This window comes from Glycine max, chromosome 3, assembly GCF_000004515.6.
Source record: "Glycine max cultivar Williams 82 chromosome 3, Glycine_max_v4.0, whole genome shotgun sequence".
NCBI classification, from domain to species: Eukaryota; Viridiplantae; Streptophyta; class Magnoliopsida; order Fabales; family Fabaceae; genus Glycine; species Glycine max.
Window position 1 is genome coordinate 1541959 of NC_016090.4, and position 24278 is coordinate 1566236.

Consider the following 24278-nt stretch of genomic DNA (forward strand, 5'->3'; position numbering starts at 1 on the left):
AAGAAACAGTCAAGCCTGTTGTTGTGTTTCCGAACAATAACAGGGGCAGCTGACTTGGTCTGAAACAACAACCCTTACTCAATAGAAACTAAAAAGTAATTACATTAGAGGAAAAGACACTAAACAATTAAAACAAAATATGGAACTTTTCTCCCTTGGAATTACATGGCAAGGGGATGTTGGAGTATCTCAAAAGGGTTTCGTTAAAAAGCCACCCAAATTCAAAAAGCATTATAATTATAATTAATAAAAAAAATATAACACATAAATTACATAATCATAGGTTAACAAAATATTTCATAATTGTATCCCTTGGATCACCCTTGGTCAGACTTTGACACAGCCTGATGAGCATTTGACCGACCTTGGATATTCATCCAATCATCTCTCGTTGGATAAGACATGATCTAAATACAACCATTAGGAGTTGTTAGGAGTTATAAGATTGATTTGATGATAAAAATAAAATGAAGATAAAAAAAATCATGGGTTTAATTTTTTCGATAACAAACAATTAACAATTAACAACTAATATTAATCAATAGAAAAAAAAATACAACAATCCACATCCCGTGCCCAAGAATCTAGGAGTAACAACTAGAAGAGATATGAGAAATTGTCCTAGGAATATCAAGATTATTTGGATTAGACGAACTCATATATGAGGCCAAGTTTGATAAGAGAACAAATAGATTATACTTTCACATTGAATACTTTTGGGTTGAATACCTTTGGGTTAAATTTTATGTTTCCCTAGACCACAATCTAAGAACAATAATGTTCATAGAATTTGAATTATTATTATAATAAATTGTAATGAACTCTTGGCCACTATGCCTGCAGAATCTTTTTTAAAAATTATTCTTTAGCTAAATATAAAATTAATTCAGAATAAAGCTACTTGAACAACCTTTGAGGTGTATGAAGAGTCAAGACTATAAATTTCCAGACAAGGATAGAAAATTCCTCCCAACAGGAGCGAAGCTTCCTAGTATGTTCCGCCGTCAAGTCTAACGGCCGCAACCTTCGCCTTCGTAATTGAAAACGTCAAACACATTCCTCACTCCGTCAACACGCTCCGTATATATGTTGCATGTAATAACGGCTCATAAAAAGAAGCAACCTCTCTCTTTCTCTCTTCCTTCTCTTAGGTTTCCAAAAACCCTCATATTTAACACTTTCATCTCCCTTCTCCTCTTCCATTCAACATTGAAATCTCCAACATTCCCACATCTCTCGTATACCCTTTTGTCTTTCTTCACTAAGGTATCTTATTGAGAGTTCAAGACTAGTCCTTTGATACGTTGAATTTCTTTCAAGTATTGAGATTCATTTAAAAAATCAATTTTTTGATATCTTATACATACATCTATTGGGATGTCTAGAACCGTGGAGATCACAGTTTTGTCGGCAGAGAACCTCCAAATGAACAAAAAACCCATTAGAGGGAACGCATTTGTGACGGTTCAATCCGACGCTAGCAACGACACAAGTGCCACAACAGTGGATTCTGAAGGAGGGAGTTACCCTTCCTGGAACGAGAAGCTTGTGATGGACGTGCCATTGCATGCAAGGTTTATAACCGTTGAAGTGAAGTGCAAGACATCATCGGCGGGGTCGAACAGTATCGGAGTGGCGAGAATACCGGTTTCCGATTTCGTCGGAGGGTACGTGCCGGAAAATCAATTGCATTTCTTGAGCTACAGGTTGTGGGACGGTAAAGTTAGGAGAAACGGGGTTGTAAATATTTCGGTGAGAGTGAAAGTGGCACAACAACAACAACAACAACAACAACATTCGTGTAATTCGAATTCTATGTCGTTGTCGTCGGCGGTAACGGGTGTGCCGGTCGCCGGTAATGGATCCACCGGAGTTGTGACGGGGATTCCAGCTATTTGGTTAAACTACCAAAGAAATTAATCTTTGAAGGGTAAAAAGAAAATTGGCAAATTGTTGATTCAATTACTACTTGTGAGTTTCCCAGTAGTATATATATATAAATTGTGAATATAAGAAAAGAAATTTACGAGTATCTTTTTTCCTCTAGTTAAAACTGACACTGTATATTGTTATAGCTTTATAAAGATTAAAATAATGACAACAAACATCAAAGTAAAAAATAAACTTAGAACCAAATAAGAAAATATATTATCAAAAAAAATTAGCTTAGTTGATAAGAATGAATTGTTATAAATTCTCCATAGTTGAAAAATATATCAAAATAAGAACAAGCACGAATATTATAAAATCAGAAAATTATTTAAGCAAAATCTAATTCATTCATTGACTATTATAGTCCGAGATCCAAAGTAATTAATTATGGTTGTTTCTTTGCATTGCATTCATGGCCTGTCCCATTTGGCAGTAATAGCAAAACATTAATTTGCTGGCGTTGCAGAACTTGAATATAAACTTTAGGGGACAACAATTTTTAATTAGCACCAGTGGTCTAATGGTCAATTACTTTCATCTCTCTAACTAGATGAAACCTGCATCTGAGTTCCATTTTTTTTTTTATTATTTCCTTTGTCTTTGTGTTAATATCAGAGAAAAAAGTATTGAACCCCTTAAACTTTATTTCTTTTATAAATACACATCATAAACTTTAATTTTATCACAATTGAATCTTAAATTTTATTTTTTCTAAATAGAGACACATCTGACACATCTATTAAAGGATAATTTTTTTTCTTTATAATTTTTTAAATATCTAATTTCTAGTAAATAATTATATATATATATATATATATTATTTTTACACAATAGATTGAAACTAGTTTATTTTAAATTATAATAATTTTAACTGTTATCATCATAACAACAAATACGACTAATTTTTCATAATTTTACACTATCTAACCTTAACCATCACTATTTTACACCATATAAAATTAGTTTTTGTACAATTTTACACTAATAAACTTAAAAATTAATATGCATATACATAAGAAATAATAAGGGAGGGGTATGACCCTGCCTTCCCCTTTAGATCCTTTACTAGTTACCATAAACTTTAATTTTGATTAAATTTATTTTTAAACTTTATATCTTTTACGCATTAACATCTAAATTTTAATTTCATCTCAATTAATTTTTAAAATTTATTATTTCATAAATAATCTCTTATATTAAATTTAATTTTAATGACTAAAAAAGAATCCCAAATGTTTATTTATTTAATCTCAACTATTTATTAGTTTTATTTTTACAAATCACTTTTTCTAAACATTAAAACATAAAAAAATTAGAATTAAAAAATAAAATAAAAACTTTTTTATTGATGTTATTATTTCCCTTTTTATGTATATTTTTTAAATTCGTATTCTTTATTATATTTTAAATATGAAAAATTAAATAATTAACATTTAAGATAAATAACTTTAAAAAATATAAAAAGGATAAATTTTAAAGATCAATTGAAATGTAATTAAAGTTCAAGTTGTCTATTTATATATAAAAAAAGAGTTAAAGTTTAAATATTAATCATAGTCAATTTAATGTTGATGATGTCTATTTGTAAAAAGGTAAAATTTAAGGATTAATTGAGATAAAATAAAAGTTTAAAGTGTCTATTTGTAAAAAAAGAAGAAGTAAATTTTAGGGGATTTTATTATCTTTTTCCTTTTTTTATGACAATTCATTGTTATATCCATAGTTTTAAACTACTAATCACATTAGTTATGTAATTGATCCCGTTTAAATTTGATATGATCCAATTCGGTTCAACAAATAAATCAATTTGGTTGAATCGGTTGAATAAAAATATTTATTTTAAATTCAAAAATTAATGGAAACATAAAAATAATAATATGATACACTCAAAAACTGAACAAAAACCTAAAATTTATTTGTGAATCAATTTATCACCAAATTACAATAATTAATTATTAAACTTATGATACATATATTTATATTTTATGTTATTTATATTGATCGGTGTGGTTTAACTACTAATTCAGTTATTCGACCACTCACTCATTAACCAATGTTTTTACCAATTCAATTTTTAAAACTATAGTATCTTCTAAAGTAATTTTTTTATTCATAAAAATTAAAAATAATATTAAAAAGTTTATAACACTTAAAAATCTTATTTAATCAGGGGAGTGAGTTAGATTCTTTATTTTCTTTCAAAGCAATTAATGACGTTACTTTGCATTCATGGTCTGTTACATATGGCAACGAAGGATATAATATTAGTAATTATGCGAGAACTTTAACTAACAAGCACCAGTGGTCTAGTGGTAGAATAGTACCCTGCCACGGTACAGACCCGGGTTCGATTCCCGGCTGGTGCACTTCTGTGGGAGCTGTGATGAAAATTTATCTGATTGATGGGTCAATCAGTAGTCATCTTAAACAAATAGATGAGTAAATGTCTCTCTGAGCTCTTATTTTTATTTATAATATATCCTAAATTTATTGAATTTTATAATAAATATTTTAAAAATCATATCAATTATGATTTTTTATTAGATTAGAGTGAATTTCTTTTAAACAAATAGTACATGTTCATTAAACTAAAAAAAATATCATTTAAAATAATTCTGTTTAAAGTCAATATAGAAAAACTAAAAATTACAAGTAAATATTTTAAATGGCACCAATTTTTTATTAGTTTGATAAAAATGAAACACAATTTAGGAATAGATAATTTGAATTTATCTCAAAAACTTTTTATATTACTGAATAAATTAATATTTCATGCATTTCTCGCGAAAATACCTAATGAACCAGACTTATATATACAAACACGTTTCAACTTGTTGTCAACGAAAAGTTCCCTAACAAAATATATAGAAATAGAGCCTCTTTCGATCTAAGACTAAAAAATCTTTTGAAAGCTTTTGGGAATTTTTTTTTATTGAAAAAAGTTTTATATTTTGAGTAAAAAACACTCTCAAAAGCACTTATACCTTAATCAATATACTATTATTATATATTTTACAATTGTTCCAAGTTGAATTCTTTTTCGCATTAAATTATTAATCAAAATCAAGCTTTGTGTTCAAAACAAGTTTCTCATCCTCATTGTGAATGTCTGCGGGAATCATGGATTAACTAACATTTTTGTCCGTTCAAAATTTCACATTCATTTAGCAATTTTGGACAATCAAACATGCATGTTTTCACAATGTTTTGAAACCAACACACTATTGTTTACCAATCTACTACCAAACGCTGGGTCCTAATTTTCTTTGAGATGCGTAGTGGTTTCTCCAATTTTTCCACGAAAATGAGTAATTTCTTATAGGCCAAATGGTTCTTCAATTGCAAGCAGATTTATTGAAATGATGACACAATGCTACCAGACACATGCTGCAACGTATGCTTTGTGCTATTAAAGAAACCAAAGTGCACGACTTAGCTTTTCCTCCTCGACTTTAGGAGGAGTCAATGAAGAAGTTCCCTTTTATTTTCAATTTACTCCCCAAGAAAAAAATTAATAATAATAATAATAATAATAATAATAATAATAATAATTACAAGAGTATTGAATATATATATATATATATATATATATATATATATATATATTCATTTTTAGTTTATTTTTTATAGCTAAGTGATTTTTTTATTTATAAATCTTATTAAATAATTTGAGTTTATTTTGGACCATCTTGACTAAGTCATATCCCCAAGCCTCAATATATATCACACAAGTTTGGTGTTTTGGAATTGTAGACCATTTCAATGGACACCTTGATAGTTGTTAAAAAATAAAATTTTTATAAATTTAACTTAATCCTACAATAAAATATGTTTCTAAGGTGAAGATTGTTTCTCACTTATAACTTATGATACTATTTTTATTTGATGTAGGACTTCAATATATTTCATTTTTTCTCATGATTACCCGTTATTTGAGATTTTTAACACATTTTTTCGACTCTCTGAGCGTGACCACAATGGCAATATGAATCATACCACATGTTTGATATTGATATCATATATATATCAAATTTGCTATAAATTAGCCATTTGTTAGTTTGTTGTCTATCAACAAACACATTTACTTACTTTTAATCAATTCAGCAATTTAAGCCGTGTCCAAATACTTTAGCAATTCACACTGAAGACGGAAAGGCAAATTTTAATTCTGATTCATGGTAAGCTCAATGAGTCATGTCCAACTCAAAAGCTAAGAAAAAATCCAAACACGTGTTACAACTGCATGGATAAAGGGAACCCCACGAATCTAATATTCTTCAAAAGTGGTTCATATTGACGAACATAGATTGATGTGAAAAAAAGTAGAATAGGATAAAATATATTTTTTCAATTTTACATTCACACACGTGGGACATGAGAATTCATCCCCAGAATAGTGAGAATACTACTCTTCAGTCATATACCACGGACATTGAATTTATCTTCTTTTTTTTTACTGGACCCCGGACATAGAATTTATCTAATCATATGAAATATTTGTAACTTTTACAATAATTTTTTAAATATTATACTCATCATAATTATTTGTTAGCTGGTAGTAATAGTGAATATAAATTATTATTTTTATTCATAATTAAAAAAAAATAAAAATTATCTTAAATATGATTTTAAAGATAATTTTACAAAATAAAATATTAAATTAAACTAATTTATTTTTTTCTCCAGAAAACTATTCACTTAATTTTGATAATTACAGTATGCTATTCTCATTTGAAGTTTTAGTCTTCATTAGTCATTAATAACATCAAAGAAAAATTTTCTAACAATAGAAAACATTACAAAATTTTTGTCCCAGTAATAAATTGCCAAAATAAAAAAAATGTTCAAGCACCAAAACTAAAAATATTTTTTTAAGAACTAAAACTTAAAATAATGATAATTATATAAATTAAATAAATAGGTTAATAAAAAAATCATTAAAATAACTTTATTCAAGTTAAATACATCATTATAAACAACAAAACACTCTTTTTTTCTAAATATTGAATATAACACCAAAAGATATTGTCACAGCTAATTTGACATTTGAGTCTCTTAAACAAAATTTTAGGTTTGATTTTACTCTGATATGAAGTTGAAACTCAAGATAGATTCTATTAATAAAATTATCTTAAGTAAAATTGTTGGTTCAAGAGATACTTAATTCTATTATTATAAGTAAAGTTCTTATATGAAAAAAAAAATATGATTAAAAAGAAAGAAAACAAAGATTAATGATGAAGAAAAGTTTAAGTTTGTAATATTTGATACCAATAGCAGCTATAAAGTAAAAATAAAAATAAAAAGAAGGTATCCCCTGTATCCTTAAACTATTAGTTGTATATTGTTTGCGGCGCAACGGTCAAGTTTGAAAACTAGGCTAGAAAGCCATTGTTATATATTGAAAAAAACACCGAACGCACCTTATATTTATTCTATTCTCATTCTTTTCACACCTAAATCACAATATCCCTAGTTCATGGCAACCAAACCAAAAACTCTGGAGCTCACGATTTTGTCCGCGGAGGGTCTCCACGTAAGGGGAAAGCCCACGCCCAACATCAAAGTGTTCGCGGTGGTTCGCGCGGAGTCAATAACGAGCCACACCACGGCCATGGTGACGACGACAACGACCAACGGGAGCGACAACGGCTTCCAGTACTTGTGGAACGAGAAGTTCTGGGTGGAGCTTGGGCCTCGCGCAAGGTGCGTGACGATTGAAGTGAAGTGCAGGACGGAAACGGGAGTGGTGAGAGACGTCGGCGTGGCGAGAATTGCGGTTTCGGATTTTCTTGGAGGGTCGTCGGTGCCTGATCATTGCTTGCAGTCTTTGTGTTACAGGTTGAGGGATTGGGATGGCAGAGAAAACGGAGTCGTTAATTTCTCCGTTAGGGTGGCGCCGCCTCCTACTCCGCCGCCACCTCCGCCGCCGCCGCCGCCGGCGGAAGGTGCTGAAATTTATTGTTCGTCGTCTACTTCGGGTACTGGAGTTGTTACTGGCATTCCGGTTCATTGGAACAATTCGATCGACAAGTAGAAGAACAAGCACAACAAGCAAAAATAAAATAATAAAAGTGTGTTTGATTTGTATTTTTATTTTTAAAAGATTAAAATTTTAAAAATATGTTTTGTTTGATTTCTTGTTTTATGACTTTAACAAATAAAAATATTGAAAATGTTTTTAAATGAAAATGTATTTTTAAATTTTACCGTATTTTCATTTTATTTAAAATAAAATTTTTTATTTCAACTAAAAATATTGAAAACGAGATTGTATTATTTTCAATTTTTTATTCGTTTAGAAAAATATTTTCACTAAAAATAAAAATAGAAATCCATTTTCTATGTTCAATAAAAATCAAAACAGATCATACCAAACATTCCGTGTAAACTAGATAGGAATTGAATCCGTACTGTTTCGTATGTTTTTGAGTTTGGAGAAAAACAATTTGGTGTATGTATACATATTCATGTTGATTTGGCTTTCTTCCCAGCATGTTTGAATCATTAATTAGAAGATTTTGGGTTATTATACGGTATATACCCCTTTCATTCTTTCTTTCTTTCTTTCTTAGAAGATCCAATTAACATTAACTAATTCATTTAAATTAAAGAAATTAGTTTGTTTATTTCATAACAATAAATATCATTTTAAATTTATATTTTTTTTAACTACCCCTTATTACTTTAATCAAACACTTATTACATACACTCAAAATTAATGTATTTCATCAATTACTTATTGAAATAAAATGAAATACTTTAACTAAGTTAATTCGAACAGGGCCTAGCTAAGTCGGATGATACTTGTGTAAAGGATAGGAACAAACTATTTGGCGATTTGTGTGTGTGGAAGCTGAGTAAAAACTGAGAGAGGTGTCGGAGAGCTAAAAAAAGGGGTGAGGTTCTTATAATTTTATAATTAAGTGTGTATCTATGAAATAAATGATTCAATAACATAATTTTTCAATGTTTAATTAACTTTCAGTTATGCTTTTTCAACTTTTAATTAGTTTTGTTAAACATAATTAGTAGTTATCATATTGTTTACACTGGAATTTGGTAAACAACCGCTAGTCTAGGTTAATTGCTTGCGAGATCAACTAGTGAATCTCAGGAGCATGTCATTTGTGTGTTTGCTTTAAATGTAAAACCGTTAATGTTCATCATTGCAATAAACATTTACTGGTTCGAAATTTGCAAAAAGGAAGATTCTTTGACAGAATCGAAATGCTGAAAGTAACTTGACAAGGGAAGATAAATTGCAGAATGTAAAGGAGCAGTGAGTTCATTCGATCGAATGAACCATTTAAAAGGCAGGAATTATAAAGCGAAGCGTAAATTGCATTGCATTCGAAATGTAAAGTTTACAGAAATTTAAAATGGTTCACAAACAAACATACATTCTCCTTGTGTACTCGTTTCTCTCTGCGCTGGGTACTTTGAGTGTATAAGGATTTGTATCAATGATTTGCAACCCTGAAATCTGACTAAAAAACTGCTATATATAGACATTCGAAAATAAACTGCCCTAACGGTCGAACACTATCCTAATGCCAAGTGTCCTGCCACGTACACCTTGCATGCACATAACTGCTCCTTAGAACGGTTACCCACATTGCTCGAAGTCGAACTGATTTTGTGAAGTTTTGTCAGAAATTGCACTAAGTCCAGAAATCTGGCTGCCTTGACTTCGACTCGAGTATACACCAGTTCGAATCGCCCAATGATTCGAAGCCCTCTTTCTTGTCTTAGCCTTGTACTTCGTAAATACTTCCTTGCACTTGGGAATCTCTTTCAAAAACTCTTTTTCCGATTCGAACAGAATCTAACCAAATTCGAATTTAGAGCATATTTTTAGCTCATCAAAAATATGGGCTAACAAATTGCCCCCAAAAAATGTCTGCTTCGATTTGAGATCGAAGGAAGATGAGAAGTTGACATTTTTTCCTTCTTCTAACAGTTTCCCTGGAATGGCAACACGATGGCACGCTTAATGGTAACCGTCGCCTCGATCTCCCACTACCCATCATTAATTCCACCTTTCCAGGCAGAGTGGGACACGTGTCACGCTGGGGAGTTAAAAGGGAAATCTGATGTGATTGATTTCTGACCCTTGATTCTTATTATATTGTTTTTCCCTTTTTAAAGGCGTAACTCCATGAATAGCGCCAGAACTCCAAACAAAAAACCCCCTCAGCTTCTTCCAAAACCCTTCTTCTTCCTTGCTTCTGAAACCTTTCTTCTTCCTTGCTTCTTGAAACCTTTCTTCTTCCTGATTCGTATCCATTATCTCCGGCGAGGCTTCCTTATTTTCAGATAACACCTTGCTACTCCTTTCATCATCAAACTCACCGAATCTCTGAGCTTTGCCATTGTTCTCCGTGAGTCCAAGCTTTTACTCACTGATTCCATCAGTTATCAAAACCCTTCACGAGAAAATCGCCCCTTTTCAGATTTCTTATAATGTTGCAAGAATCAGCAGTTCCGTTTGCTGGGAAATGGCACCGTTTTACAGTCAGGAATGACGGAGAGAAGGTGGTCCCAGAACCACATGGTGACGCCGAACAAACAGAAACCTGGGAATCAGAGGTGATGATCCCTTTTGCAGTGGAAAAGACAGTTTACGCTTTCGGTGGACCTCTGCCAGACCAAGAGTCACTTTCGAGTTCAATGAACAAGGTATTTCCCTGCTACCCAACTTGCGAACCTAGGATTTTTGATAGTGAGCCTTATAACTTTAGTTGTTTAAGCAAACCCCACAAACTCTTTCGATCCGCCCCGTCAATAGCCCATAGGGATTACCTACCTTGGCTTGATCGAGTCGAACAAGCGTATGAAGATTTCTGGAAGACATATGGCATTTTTGATTTGATACAATTCTCTCGATCTGGTCCTGAATATCGACCAGAAATGCTGATAGCAGCTATGCACTTTTTCGAGTCTTCCACCAACACCTTTCAGTTTAAATGTGGTATGATGACCCCCACTCTCTTAGACGTAGCCGCCCTTACAGGCCTTAGGCCTAGCGGAGAAACGTATGATCCCACTAAATCTAGTGATAATATCAAGCTAGTATATAAGGAGAACACCTTTTCCAAATATATAGCTGAACACAAAGGACCGGTCGAAGAGGAAGTCTCTGATGAAGAGCATGTAGCCTTCTTGACCCTGTGGCTATCTCACTACGTCTTTTGCACAAAATCCTTGCAAGTAGCCAAAAGGTTTATCCCAATGGCATTACAAATTCATGAAGGTCAGAACTTTGGATTTGGACGCCTCTTGTTAGCAGTACTATACGAATCGCTTGGTGAGGCATGCGATGATCTGAAGAAATCAAAGGATGGGTCTTCCTTCTTAGTATCTGGGCCTATGTGGCTTCTCCAGTTGTGGCTTAATGCCACTTTCGAACAAGAAATGGGATTAATAATCCCACAAGATTATGCTGAAGAAGTTGCAAATCGCTCGATCGAAGGCCAGAGAGCACTTCGATTAACACCCAAGACCTTCGATCAAAACCCACAAAAGCTGTTCCTAAAGTACATGAGGATTTTTCTGAGCTTTGACAAGTTTCTTCCCCAACATGCTCCATTCATTAGTCGAGAGGTCGGCCCGGCCTGGTTCACTGACTATTTTCCTGCTGTCGATCCGGACAATGAAGAAGAAGTGAACGAAATATGGTCATTTTACTTGAATCCACAGATCCTGTCTTGTCGTACAGGTGTTCAATCGAACTATTTAGGCTTGGTTGGATACCAGCCTAATTTGGTTTCAAGACAATTTGGCCTCTCGCAAATCCGTCCTAAAAGCTTGTTCGAAGATCCTCGAGATGTTATAAGAGGAGCCAATCTTTCAGAAAAAACTTTCAAGAAGTTTTTGAAGATTTCTCTAGATGAAAACTATAACCTGCATCCTTTTGAGTTCAACCATTCCCACTTCTGCACCATAGGGTTTGTTACCTGGTGGGAGAAATATTATTCGGGCCGTTCAGTTGGAGACACTACTATCATGATCTCCAGACTTGAGAGTGGTTTTACACAACCAACGGTCGAGAATATCCGCTCAAACCTTCAAACTCGAGGTACTAACTTACTTTTGATTTTTCTAAATTGATATGTATTTTTGCCTTTTCTAATATTCTTACTTTCAGGCAAAACAATCATGACAAAGAAAATTGCTGAAACGTCTCGAGCTGATGTGAGACCCAAGAAACCCACTGGGGTGAAGATCCAAGAATGGAAACAAGAAGAGAAGGTAACTCTTCTGAACTTATCTTTTACTCTTAACGTCTTTGCCTCATATTTCTTTATTTTTCAGAGTCGAAAGAAAAATGATAGCACTGAGACTACCACGACCTCAAAACGCTCGAAGCGTGTGGTCATCGAATTAGACGAAGAGAAAGATGCAAGTTTTATTTCTAATGTCAATATTATAACTCTCTTTCAAGTCTATATTCTGACATTTCTTTACCATCATAACACAGGAAGAAAAGGAAAGACCTCTCATAAGAAAAAGAAAATCACCTGCGACTTCGACCAAATCTGCTGACCAAACAGAGGCAGGCAATTCCCAGGCTCAAATGCCTAAGAAGAAAAAGAAAGTGAAGCAGGTCGAGCTTGAACCTTCTGTGACTGTCGAGGGTGGCGAGCCAGCCAGGAAGAAAAAGAAAAAGACCAAGTCTTCAAAAGAACAAGGTGAGAATCAACCTGTTGACGTCCAACCACCTTCGACTGATGTTGACGGCACTGAAGCAGAAACTACTCCTTCTATTGCTGAGATGGGCAACCCTGTCGAGCAACCGGACTTACCACAAGAACATCCTACCGTCGAGGTATCATTCTTAATGTAATTTTAATCATAGCTTATACGAAACTATTTGTTAACCTTTTCCATGACAATTCGAATCAGGTACAACAAAATGTTTCTGTAGAAGAAATACCCTCATGTGCTCGAACCTCTCCTGCTCCTGAGACGGATGCAGTGAATGTTGAGGAACAGGGTGAAGGTCAAGGTATTCGATCCAGCAGTCCTTATGGATCGAGTCAGAAAAGTTCATCTGAAGAAAACTTCTCCGATGAAGAGGCCATACAAGAGGCTGAAGCTGGAGGTTCGGACATTTACCCGGCGTCTTCAACCTCTAAGCTTTCCGCCAGCGTAGGGATCGCAGAAGAAACGTTCATTAAAATGCAAGACGAAGACCCAGCTGCAGCCCTTCGACTCCTGCTGAACACCAGTCAAGCCCACACCTCAAGTGAAAAGATTCCTGGTGCTTCGTCCTCATCTGATGCTGAAATAAACTCTTCAGTACGCCAAGATTGCCTGCTCTTGAAGTTATCAATGGAATACGCACGGGCAGACGTACTTAAATCCATTGAAGAGAACCCCTCTGCTGCTTTTGGGCACCTGAACTTTTTGAAGAAATTGCACAACCCCCTTACCTCTGATGAGATTCTAGGCAAAGTTATCCAAATCGAGTCCATTATCAATCAATTTGCAAGTACTGTGCAGAAAAAGCGCGAGAATGACGCCAGACTAGATGCCCAGAAACAGGCACATATCCTTCTGCTCGAGAAAGCCCAAACTGCTCAACATGAAGTCGAACGTCTCACCAAAGAGGCGAAAGAAGGATCTTCTGAGATCAAAGCCTGTGATGATAACATCTCTTCCTGGGAGGCAACTATTATGGATTTGCTGTCTCAGGTTGATGATTTAAGGCAGAAAATTGTGACAGAGCAGGCCAAACGCAAGGAACTCCAGGAGAAGGCCGCTCACTCGATTCAGAAACTGATTGCTGAAAAAGGGAGGGAAGGCCTGAAGGCCTTTAGCGCATCTCAAGCTGTAGCAGATGAGGCAAGAGTTATGGAGGGTGCTGACCAGGTCTTAACTAAAGAAATGGCCACCTTGAAGAAGCTATATGAGGATTTGATCATGACTTAGTAGAACTTATGATTTTTTTTTTTATTTCGAATTCTGTATTTCGATTCTACTCTTGATGTAATATTGACACATGCCCTTTCGTGGCAATTTTACTGTTATCGCCATTTTTATGTTTCCATTATTTCTGTCTATTCTATGCTTATTTTAACTTCGAGCAATGTTGGTTTATATTTTTTCAAATATTTACCATTTATACTCAAAGTACGTTTCTGAGGGGTTAATTCCTCTAATTCATAAGCACCATTCGAATAGATCTGAATTATTTTAAACGGTCCTTCCCAATTTGGGGACCATTTGCCCAAGGCTCGATCCTTACTATCCATGGGCAGGATAACCTTCCAAACTAAATCTCCAACATTAAAAGTTTTTGACTTCACTTTCTTATTATAAGCTTTAGCAACTCTTTCTTTTTGTTTAGTCAAAACTTCTAATGCTCTTAATCTCTCCTCGTCTAAATCAACTAACTCATCTGACATCATTTTCCAATAATGGTCGATTGGAATGTCCATTTGTTTTTGTACTCTGGCTGATTGCAAATGTATTTCGACCGGAAGTACAGCATCGTGCCCATAAGTCAGTCGAAATGGGGTAGTATTAGTTGATTCCTTAGGAGAATTTCTACATGCCCATAGAACTTGATCTAACGTTTTATTCCAATTTCTTGGCTTTTGGGCAATGTGTTTTTTAATCAAGTTAATTACAATTTTATTGGCTGCTTCGACCTGACCATTTGCTTGCGCGTAATATGGTGTTGAGGTTAATAATCGAAAGCCAGTTTTTTGGGCAAATTCTTTCATTTTTCGTCCAGTAAAAACTGAACCTTGATCAGTGGTAATTGTTTCGGGAATACCAAACCTATAAATAATATAATTTTGAATGAAACTAATTACTGCTTCCTGATCAACATTTGGCAAAGGGACTGCTTCGATCCATTTTGTAAAGTAATCGATACCAACTATAATATAACGCTGGTTCTTAGAAGAGGCAGGCTTGATTTCACCAATTAAGTCCAAAGCCCATCCTCTGAAAGGCCAAGGTTTGATTATGGAGTGTAACTCACTAGCAGGTAAATGCTGTATCCCTGCATGCTTTTGGCATTCCTGACAGCCTTTAGCAAATTCTATACAGTCTTTTAACATCGAAGGCCAATACAAACCTTGTCGAAATAAAAGCCATTTCATTTTATGGCCTGCTTGATGTGATCCACAAGCCCCACTGTGAACATGGGAAACTGCCAAGTATGCTTCTGATTCACTTAGACATTTTAGCAACACTCCTTCTGCAGTCTTTTTAAACAAATCATTTCCCACAATCACGTAATTTAAAGCCCTATATTTGATCTTTCGAGCCACATTGCCTATTGGATTTTCCAAATATTCAATAATGGACTTTCTCCAATCATTATCTAACATATTGTCAATGGCCAAAATTTGAATTTTTTCCTGAAGATCATTCATACTTTCATCTTCATTATTTTGTGGTATACTTGCCCCCACAAGTTTTGGCATTGGCAATTTAGTGCTTAATGGCTCTGGTAACACCAGTTTATCTTTTATTTCGATCAACTGAGTTAACTTTTCCTTCGACATTTTGTACCCTGAAGCTATTTGGGCTAAATCATTTGCTTCTCGGTTTTCTTGTCGAGGTACATGCTCAATGTTAATATAATCGAAATGATTCAGAAGAGAACTTGCTATAACAAAATATTTTGCTAAATGTTCATTAACACATTTGTATTCTTGTGTTAATTGCCTCAACACTAATTCTGAATCACCTCTTATATTAACATTTCTTGCCCCCAGGCTAATTAAAATTTCAAGGCCTGTAATTAGAGCTTCATACTCAGCCTCATTATTAGAACAAAGCCCTTTGATTTTATATTTGAACTTAGTTGGAACTTTATTGGGGGATATTATTAAAACTCCAATTCCAGTTCCATGTTTGTGTTTCGATCCATCGAAATACAAAATTCAAGGCTCTGTATCGACATAATCTTGCGGCATCTCGATCAATGAATGATCTACAATAAAATCAGCCACAATCTGACCCTTAACAGATTTCAAAGGCTTGTACGTTAAAGAATATTCTGTTAATGCTAAAGCCCATTTTCCAATTCTATTGTGTAAAATCGGTTTTGACAACATGTGCTTAATAATATCATAATGAGAATACACATAAACATCAACAGGCTTTATATATTGCTTAAGTTTTGCACAAGAGAAATACAGACAAAGACAAAGTTTTTCTATGGCAGTATATCTAATTTCTGCATCATTTAGTACACGACTAAGATAATAAATTGCATGTTCTATGCCATCATCATCTTCCTGAGCCAACATGCTACCAATGGTCTTGTCAGACGCAGCAATATACAACTTCATAGACTTGTTTCGACTAGGAGGCATTAACACAGGAGGCTTGATCAGATATTCTTTAATTTCATCGAAAGCCTTTTGATGCTCTTCATTCCATTTGAATGGTTCATCTTTCTTGAGTCGAAGTAATGGCGAAAAAATCTGAGCTTTGCCACTTAGATTCGAAATGAATCGCCTCAAGAAGTTGATTTTTCCTAGCAAAGACTGAAGCTGTTTTTTGGTCGAAGGAGGCTTCGTCTCAAGAATAGCCTTTGTCTTATTTTGATTTATCTCAATGCCTTTTTTATGCACCACAAAACCAAGGAAATCTCCTGCACGCACACAAAAAGCACACTTTAATGGATTCATTTTTAATCCATGTTTCCTCATTCGTTCGAAAGATTGCCTAAGATAATCCAAATGGCTATCTTCTGAGGAGGATTTGATGATTATATCATCAATATAAATTTGCATAAATGTGTCAATAAAATCATGAAACATGGAATTCATGGCCCTTTGATAAGTGGCCCCAGCATTTTTCAACCCAAAGGGCATAACCACCCATTCATAAGTGCCTAAAGCACCAGGGCATCGAAATGCTGTTTTCGACACATCATTTTCAGCAATAAATATTTGGTTATAACCAGAATAACCATCTAACATGCTTAAAAATTCGAAACCAGCTGCCGAATCTACCAACATTTCCGCTACTGGCATAGCATATTCATCTTTAGGTGTAGCATTATTTAAATCCCTAAAATCTATGCATACTTTAAGAGTTCCATTCTTTTTAATGACAGGGACTATATTTGCTAACCATTCGACATACCTGGCAGCCCTGATGAATTTACACCTCAGCAGCCTTTCGATCTCTTCCTTAATCTTGGACATGATTTCTGGTGCGAATCTTCTTGGTAGTTGTTTTACTGGTCTTTTTCCTTCCTTAATAGGTAATTTCATTTCGACCATTTCTCTGCTTAACCCAGGCATTTCGTGGTAGTCCCAAGCAAAACAGTCTTTAAACTCTCTAAGAAGAGGCACCAGCTTTCCTTTTAAACTTGAGGTGATATTGGCACTGATATAAGTTGGCCTATTAATCGAGCCATCTCCAATATCGACCTCTTCCAAAGGATCTTGAGCCTGCATCTTTGGCGCCTCACTTATGGGATTTTTCTCAAAACCCAACGGCTCATCATCATAAATACAATCCAGTCTTCGATCCTTTGTTTCTTTGTTTTCATGATCTTCGATCTTGGCTTCAACTGCCATATTTTGTTGAGATTCAGCCTCAAAGGCCGTATTTAGTCTATTTTCGGCCATATAAGCCGTAATTCTGGCCCATGCAGTGGCCTCAGTCATATTAATCTTCATATGTATTCCACCCAGTTGGTGGAATGACTCCATCTTCAGAGGGAACAGCATCAATTTCCTCCCTCTCCCATATAAACCCATAGGTAGGATGGAGTTTGACAGAGTGGACAACATTGTCACTCGATTCGACAACAGCCTCCTTGTCACCACAAGGTGCTATGTTAGCCAACTTTTTGTCAAAGGTTTGTGCAGTAACATTATCGACCTCTGACTTATAGAAGCTTTGATCCGCCTCTATATTTTCAACAATCCCATCCTCCCTCCAGATAATGAGCTTCTGGTGAAGGGTAGATGGCACAGCCCCAACTCCATGAATCCACTCCCTTCCTAATAGCAAGTTAAAATTAGCCTTAGACTGTATCACCAGGAAAAGAGTTGGTCGAACTATACTGCCTACAGCAACATCTACTTGAATGGCTCCCAAAGAATAGCCAGTTTTACCCTCATAATTCGAAAGCACAATGTTGTGGGCAGATAGATCAGTGTCATGTTTCCCGATCTTGTAGAGCATAGATCGAGGCATTAAGTTGACAGCCGCTCCTCCATCAATGAGCACTTTGTTGATTCCAACATTCTCAACTTTTGCCCTGATGAAAAGAGGTTTGAGATGACTTTTCATCTGAAAATCTGGCTTTTCGAAATAAGCTAATTGCTCTTCCACACAGCCATTATTCATAACATAGTAACATACTGGCTTTGGGTCAGCCATATCAAAATGATCGAACTCACTTTCGATCTCAGTAACTTCAGATTGGACATCATATTCAGATGGCAAGATAGATACCACACAGATGACATCGAAATCTGGCTCAGAATCCAGTAGATCCTCATCCTCCATCTTGTCTTCATCCACTGGAGGCAGGAGTCTCTCCTTTACCGGCCTCCTAGATACTTCTTTATACTAGCCCGTTTGTAGATTCTGTTGGGCCAATTTCTTCTGACGCTGGAACCTGCGCCATTGGGTCCTCGTCATAGGATTCTTTCCTTTGTAATTGTTCCTATAAGAGTACTTATTAGCCTCTTGTGGGCCAACTTGCTTCGTTCCACTCGAACCACCTACTTCCATGATCCCTTTGTTGAACCTTATGAGTCCCTGGTGCATCCATTTTTCGACCGGAACTGAACCAGGAAGAGCGAAAGTATTCCTTCGACCAGACTTCTGATTAATATTCGATTGCACCATAACTCTTTTGCCTTTATCGAAACGTTGGTTCTGCTTTGCCCCCTTGTTAACAACTTGGTATTTCTTGAGGCCCTCAGTAGCCTCCCTATCACATACTGCACTGCAGCGAGGGCAGCGCATCACAATCTTGTTTTCGAGTTTGCATCTGTTCAAGAAATCAATTAACTCCTCCTCAGCCTGAGGATACACAACCTTCATTTGTTCGTTGTAATCTTCTTCAGATATGTCCTGAATTTGCACATGAGATACCTCCATTGTTTCGACCATCATTATTTCTTGGGGCTCCGCATAGAGAGTTTCAGCAGCTTTGGACGTTTCAGCATTTGCCTGAACAACCTTTGGTTTCTCACCAAATTTGAGCCTCCCTTCGTCGAGAGCCTTTTGAACCAAATCCCTGAAAAGAACACAACGTGAGGTTTTATGGCCAAGGAAATTATGAAATTTACAATAACCCCTTTTCTTCTGTTGTTCGATTGGGGGTACTTTCAAGCCCTTAGGGACAACAATCTGGCCATCTGTGACTAATAAATCAAATATTTCATCACATTTAGTTATGTCAAAAGTATAAGTTTTAGACACAAATTTATCATTTTTAGGTTCAACAGGGTTTTTTCCATTGGAAGGTCTAAGGAGTTTACAAACATAAGGAGGTCCAGGTTTTAATTCTGCTAAATCAACCTCATTGTCTTCGATATCTTCATAAATAATATCGAACTCCTGGTCGCTGTCATTGGTTTCGACATATGCGACTTTTTCCTTCTTGTGGAATTTAGAATTTCTAGCCTTTTCAGCCTTTAATCGTTCGAGTTGTCGAACTCTATCAGCCAATTGAGCCATATCCCTTAAATACTGGGTATCTAATTTCTTTCTAATCGAATAATCTAGGCCACCAGCAGCCATTTCGACTAATTCATGTTCAGGGACTTGGGTGAAACACCTTGCCTTTAAGAGTCTGAATCTGTTCAAATAATCATCAATTGATTCAGGTGCCTTGCGTCGAACGCTAGCTAACTCTTTAAGGCTGATCTTAGACTGTCCCATATAAAATTGCTCATGGAAAATCCTTTCCAATTGGTTCCAATTATGTATGGAATGAGGAGGAAGGGTTGTAAACCATGTAAAAGCATTTTTAGTCAAGGAATTAGGGAAAAATTTCATTCTTAAATTTTCATTATTAGCCAAATCCCCTGCCTCGACCAAATATCTAGCAATGTGTTCGACAGTGGACTCATTTGTCTCTCCTGCAAACTTAGTAAACTTAGGGATTTTTACACCCCTTGGTAATTCTGTCTGTAACACATACTCAGATAATGGAGACACAAAATTAGGCCTATGTAAGCCTAAGTTCAAACCATTCTGCACCAAAATCGTTTCGACCATTTGGGCCAGGTTATTCTGCCTATCGAAACGGTTTTGTTGAATATTCCCTATTACTTCATCAGCATTTTGGTTCCTATTTACCAATACTATACCAGGGTTTGGTTCGACCTGTTGGACTGGTGGCTCTATGCGTGCCGCTGGTTGTGGTGCTTGAGCCATTTGTATCCCTGGGTTATTAGGCATCTGTATCTCTTGGACAGGCGCCTGTATTTGGATCTGTCGAATTGGTGGTTGCTGTATGGGTGGTGCCCCAAAAAAGTCAGCCATTCGACTTATTTGATTTGTTAACATTTGGTAACTGTCATTTGTATTTTGAATTAAGGGGTTAATAACAGTTCCTATTTGTTGTGTTAACATATTAACCATATCATGGTTACTTTCATCCATTTGTTGTCTGAGTGACAAAACGGATGTATTGGTTAAATGTTGAGGAATTACCCTACCTTGATTGCCCGCTGCAGATCCTGATGGAGAGGACATATTAAGATTCTCTATATTTGGTTGAGAGTTTTGCAACCCTGCCATCAAAGATGTAGGCATGCCATATAGAGGGTTTTGAGGCGGTCGAAAGGGACTTCCACTGGGATTCCCTAGACTAGGGTTATTCCATGGGGCAAAAGCAGACGCTGACGTGGTCGAACTTGCCAACGTCATGTTGGTCATGGGAGAAGTTACCCCTGTCTGATTCATAACCATCGAAGCGGTCGAACTTATCGTGCCAACAGTTTGGTCAGGAATTGCTCCTATGCCAGAATTTATATTGGCATTACTGACAGATGTCTGCGTTGGTTGTCCCTCCATATTTGGAAGGTCATTGTTTCGATTACTTGGGGGTGGTCTAGTCATCCTTGTACGAGTTTTGAATTCTGTTAAGTGTGGAACAGATTTCCCACTTCTTAAATGCATACAAGATCAAAACAATTAAGAATGCAATAAACCAACTGTTCTAAACAAAACTTTTTTTAAAAATAATTTTAAGCAAAACACAATTGACCGATCCCACTGGGCGTGCCAATTTGTTTACACTGGAATTTGGTAAACAACCGCTAGTCTAGGTTAATTGCTTGCGAGATCAACTAGTGAATCTCAGGAGCATGTCATTTGTGTGTTTGCTTTAAATGTAAAACCGTTAATGTTCATCATTGCAATAAACATTTACTGGTTCGAAATTTGCAAAAAGGAAGATTCTTTGACAGAATCGAAATGCTGAAAGTAACTTGACAAGGGAAGATAAATTGCAGAATGTAAAGGAGCAGTGAGTTCATTCGATCGAATGAACCATTTAAAAGGCAGGAATTATAAAGCGAAGCGTAAATTGCATTGCATTCGAAATGTAAAGTTTACAGAAATTTAAAATGGTTCACAAACAAACATACATTCTCCTTGTGTACTCGTTTCTCTCTGCGCTGGGTACTTTGAGTGTATAAGGATTTGTATCAATGATTTGCAACCCTGAAATCTGACTAAAAAACTGCTATATATAGACATTCGAAAATAAACTGCCCTAACGGTCGAACACTATCCTAATGCCAAGTGTCCTGCCACGTACACCTTGCATGCACATAACTGCTCCTTAGAACGGTTACCCACATTGCTCGAAGTCGAACTGATTTTGTGAAGTTTTGTCAGAAATTGCACTAAGTCCAGAAATCTGGCTGCCTTGACTTCGACTCGAGTATACACCAGTTCGAATCGCCCAATGATTCGAAGCCCTCTTTCTTGTCTTAGCCTTGTACTTCGTAAATACTTCCTTGCACCTGGGAATCTCTTTCAAAAACTCTTTTTCCGATTCGAACAGAATCTAACCAAATTCGAATTTAGAGCATATTTTTAGCTCATCAAAAATATGGGCTAACACATATGTGTTAAATCTGGGTCTATAAGTTTTTTAAAATATTGTAAATTTGATATAACATGTGACCATAAGTTGTATTTAAGTTTTTTAAAAAATATATTGATAAGAATATATAATTTGCTAGCTACTTTGTGCTTGCTTTGACTACCTTTAAACCCTGCCCAAATATATTTTAGCAAAGAATATATAATTTAAGTGTTTGGGATGGAAGAGGAAACGGGGTCGTTAATTTCTCCGTTAAGGTGGTGGCTGCGGCGGCGGCGGCGCCGCCGCCACCCGCTGCCGGTGGGCCATGCGGGTTTCTTATAAATGCTGAGAAAGATTATTGTTGGTGGTCTTCTTCTAGTGGAGTTGTTACTGGAATTCCGGTTTCGTGGAACAACTCTTCCACAACAACTTGCAAAGGAAATGTTTGATTTGATTTTCGATGAATCTGTTTGCAACTAGATAGAAGGATTATTGTTCATTATCTTTTTTCTTTTAATTTGGAAATCAATTTGGTGTGTATATATTGAACATAAGAAAAGTTATATAGAGTCTGATTGAATATAAGGTTTGAAGAGTTTTTTTTATATATAAAAAAAACTTTTTATCTTCAATAAAAAAACTTTCAAAAACACTTTTGATTTATATAAAAAATGCTAATAAAAGTGTTTGAGAAATTGGATTTCTCTTAATTGAACGTGGAGTGGAATTGCTGAACTGTAGTGATGGAGTCATTAATTAATGTAGTGGCAGTGGTATGCTGAAAAGAAAATGATGCATGTACATACAACTGTTAATGCTGGAAAGAAAATTATATATATATATATATATATATATATATATATATATATATATATATATATATATATATATATATATATATATATATATATATATATATATATATATATATATATATATATATATATATATATATATATATATATACAATAATGATCCTTTTTCTTCGTCCAGTGGAGTTGTCACTGGCATTTGACAACAAGCACGAGCAATGTTTGGTTTGTTCAATCTGCTTACAACTAGATACGACTTTTGTTTATTATTTTCTTTTTTCGGTGGAAAACAATATGGTGTGTACAGATAATTATTAGGTTCATGATTTGACTTTGGTGAATCATTACGGGTTTGTATTGTAGGAAGGAAAGGAAAAAAAGTTGAGAAAATAGAATAAATGAAAATAGAGATGAGAAAAATCGAATGAGTATATTTATAAAAGGAGATATATTTTTGTAGAAAAAGCTTGTGAAGTATTTTATTTACGAGTTTTATATATAAAGCAAAAAGTCTAACACAAAATTTAAATATTAATATTATTTTAATCTTAAAATCAAACTCCTAACTTCCTAAATCTAAAAGATAATTAAGATCAAATCATTATCTTTATCTAAACAAATTTTATATTTATAATATTTTTAAATTTAAATAATATCCTAAAAATTTAAAACAAATATCATTATTCCATTCTAAACTAAAAATATCAGGTATATTCTTAACATGTATACACAACTATTTTTTTTATCTCTTTTCAGAAGAAAAAAAAAACTATTTTTATCTCTACTAGTAGTGTATCTATCTCCTCGATCAAATCAGATAATGTTATTAATATGTCAATAGATTACACTTTCAGAAATGAAGTTAATTTAAAACATAATTTCAGTAACTAATAGGAATCTTTTTGGGAAATATATATTAAAATCGGTACAATGAAAAATAAATAATACTTAGAAGAAAAGGATTAACTAACAAATTACTAATAGTTTATGTCTCTTATTTTATCTGTTCAATAATACAAATTTGTCCTTTTTCGATTTCGTTTACTTGTTGTTCAGTCAATTCAAATTTGGTCATTCATATTTACCTTAAAATTTAAAATCTTTGTTAAACTAAAGACTCTCATATTATTCTCGAATTTACACGCGCTATTGATCAATTGAAATATATTTTTTTGGAAGAATTCGGAAGTTTTGATTCAAAGTCTTAAATTAGTATTTATAATAAAACCGTGAAAATTTTTAATTAGCAACCCGAAACAATTTTATAAAAAGTATCCCATACAAATTAAATGATACAATGAATGAGACTTTTTTAAGTATAGAATGTTTTTTTTAGGGCAATGACTGAAAAAGTCAATTGAGCAATAATATAAAAATGAATAATCACATTAAATCAAGAATAAATTATATTTTAAAAATATGAATTAAACATACTTAAACATTAATTTGATTGAAAAATTTTATTTTTAAATAAAAAAATACATGCA

The 24278-nt window shown here is 34.5% G+C and overlaps 3 protein-coding genes and 1 non-coding gene across 4 annotated transcripts; 3 read left to right on the forward strand and 1 right to left on the reverse strand.

Annotated features, from left to right (window-relative positions):
* The first annotated feature begins 1200 nt into the window (after nt 1–1200).
* On the forward strand, nt 1201–2031 carry LOC100527075 (C2 domain-containing protein). The gene has a single exon (NM_001251379.2). The coding sequence runs from the start codon at nt 1378–1380 to the stop codon at nt 1918–1920; it is 543 nt and encodes a 180-aa protein (NP_001238308.2). The 5' UTR covers nt 1201–1377; the 3' UTR covers nt 1921–2031.
* Nucleotides 2032–4227: 2196 nt separating this feature from the next.
* TRNAG-GCC (transfer RNA glycine (anticodon GCC)) lies at nt 4228–4298 on the forward strand. Its single transcript has one exon. It is a non-coding gene; the product is annotated as a tRNA-Gly (tRNA).
* Nucleotides 4299–7317: 3019 nt separating this feature from the next.
* LOC102669115 (BON1-associated protein 2) lies at nt 7318–8471 on the forward strand. Its single transcript, XM_006576294.4, has one exon. The coding sequence runs from the start codon at nt 7412–7414 to the stop codon at nt 7967–7969; it is 558 nt and encodes a 185-aa protein (XP_006576357.1). The 5' UTR covers nt 7318–7411; the 3' UTR covers nt 7970–8471.
* A 10024-nt stretch (nt 8472–18495) lies between these two features.
* LOC102665695 (uncharacterized) lies at nt 18496–20544 on the reverse strand. Its single transcript, XM_026128065.2, has 2 exons — nt 19715–20544; nt 18496–19618 (listed from the first exon to the last, which is right to left on the reverse strand). The coding sequence occupies exons 1-2, from the start codon at nt 20542–20544 to the stop codon at nt 18496–18498; spliced, it is 1953 nt and encodes a 650-aa protein (XP_025983850.1).
* Nucleotides 20545–24278: the final 3734 nt, after the last annotated feature.

Coding starts and splice junctions, on each gene's coding strand:
- LOC100527075 (NM_001251379.2), top strand. CDS start 1,378: ATGTCTAGAACCGTGGAGATCACAGTTTTGTCGGCAGAGAACCTCCAA.
- LOC102669115 (XM_006576294.4), top strand. CDS start 7,412: ATGGCAACCAAACCAAAAACTCTGGAGCTCACGATTTTGTCCGCGGAG.
- LOC102665695 (XM_026128065.2), bottom strand. CDS start 20,544: ATGGATGAAAGTAACCATGATATGGTTAATATGTTAACACAACAAATA. Junction 19,619..19,714: donor TTCAGACTCTTAAAGGCAAG/GTGTTTCACCCA, acceptor CCAGTATTTAAG/GGATATGGCTCAATTGGCTG.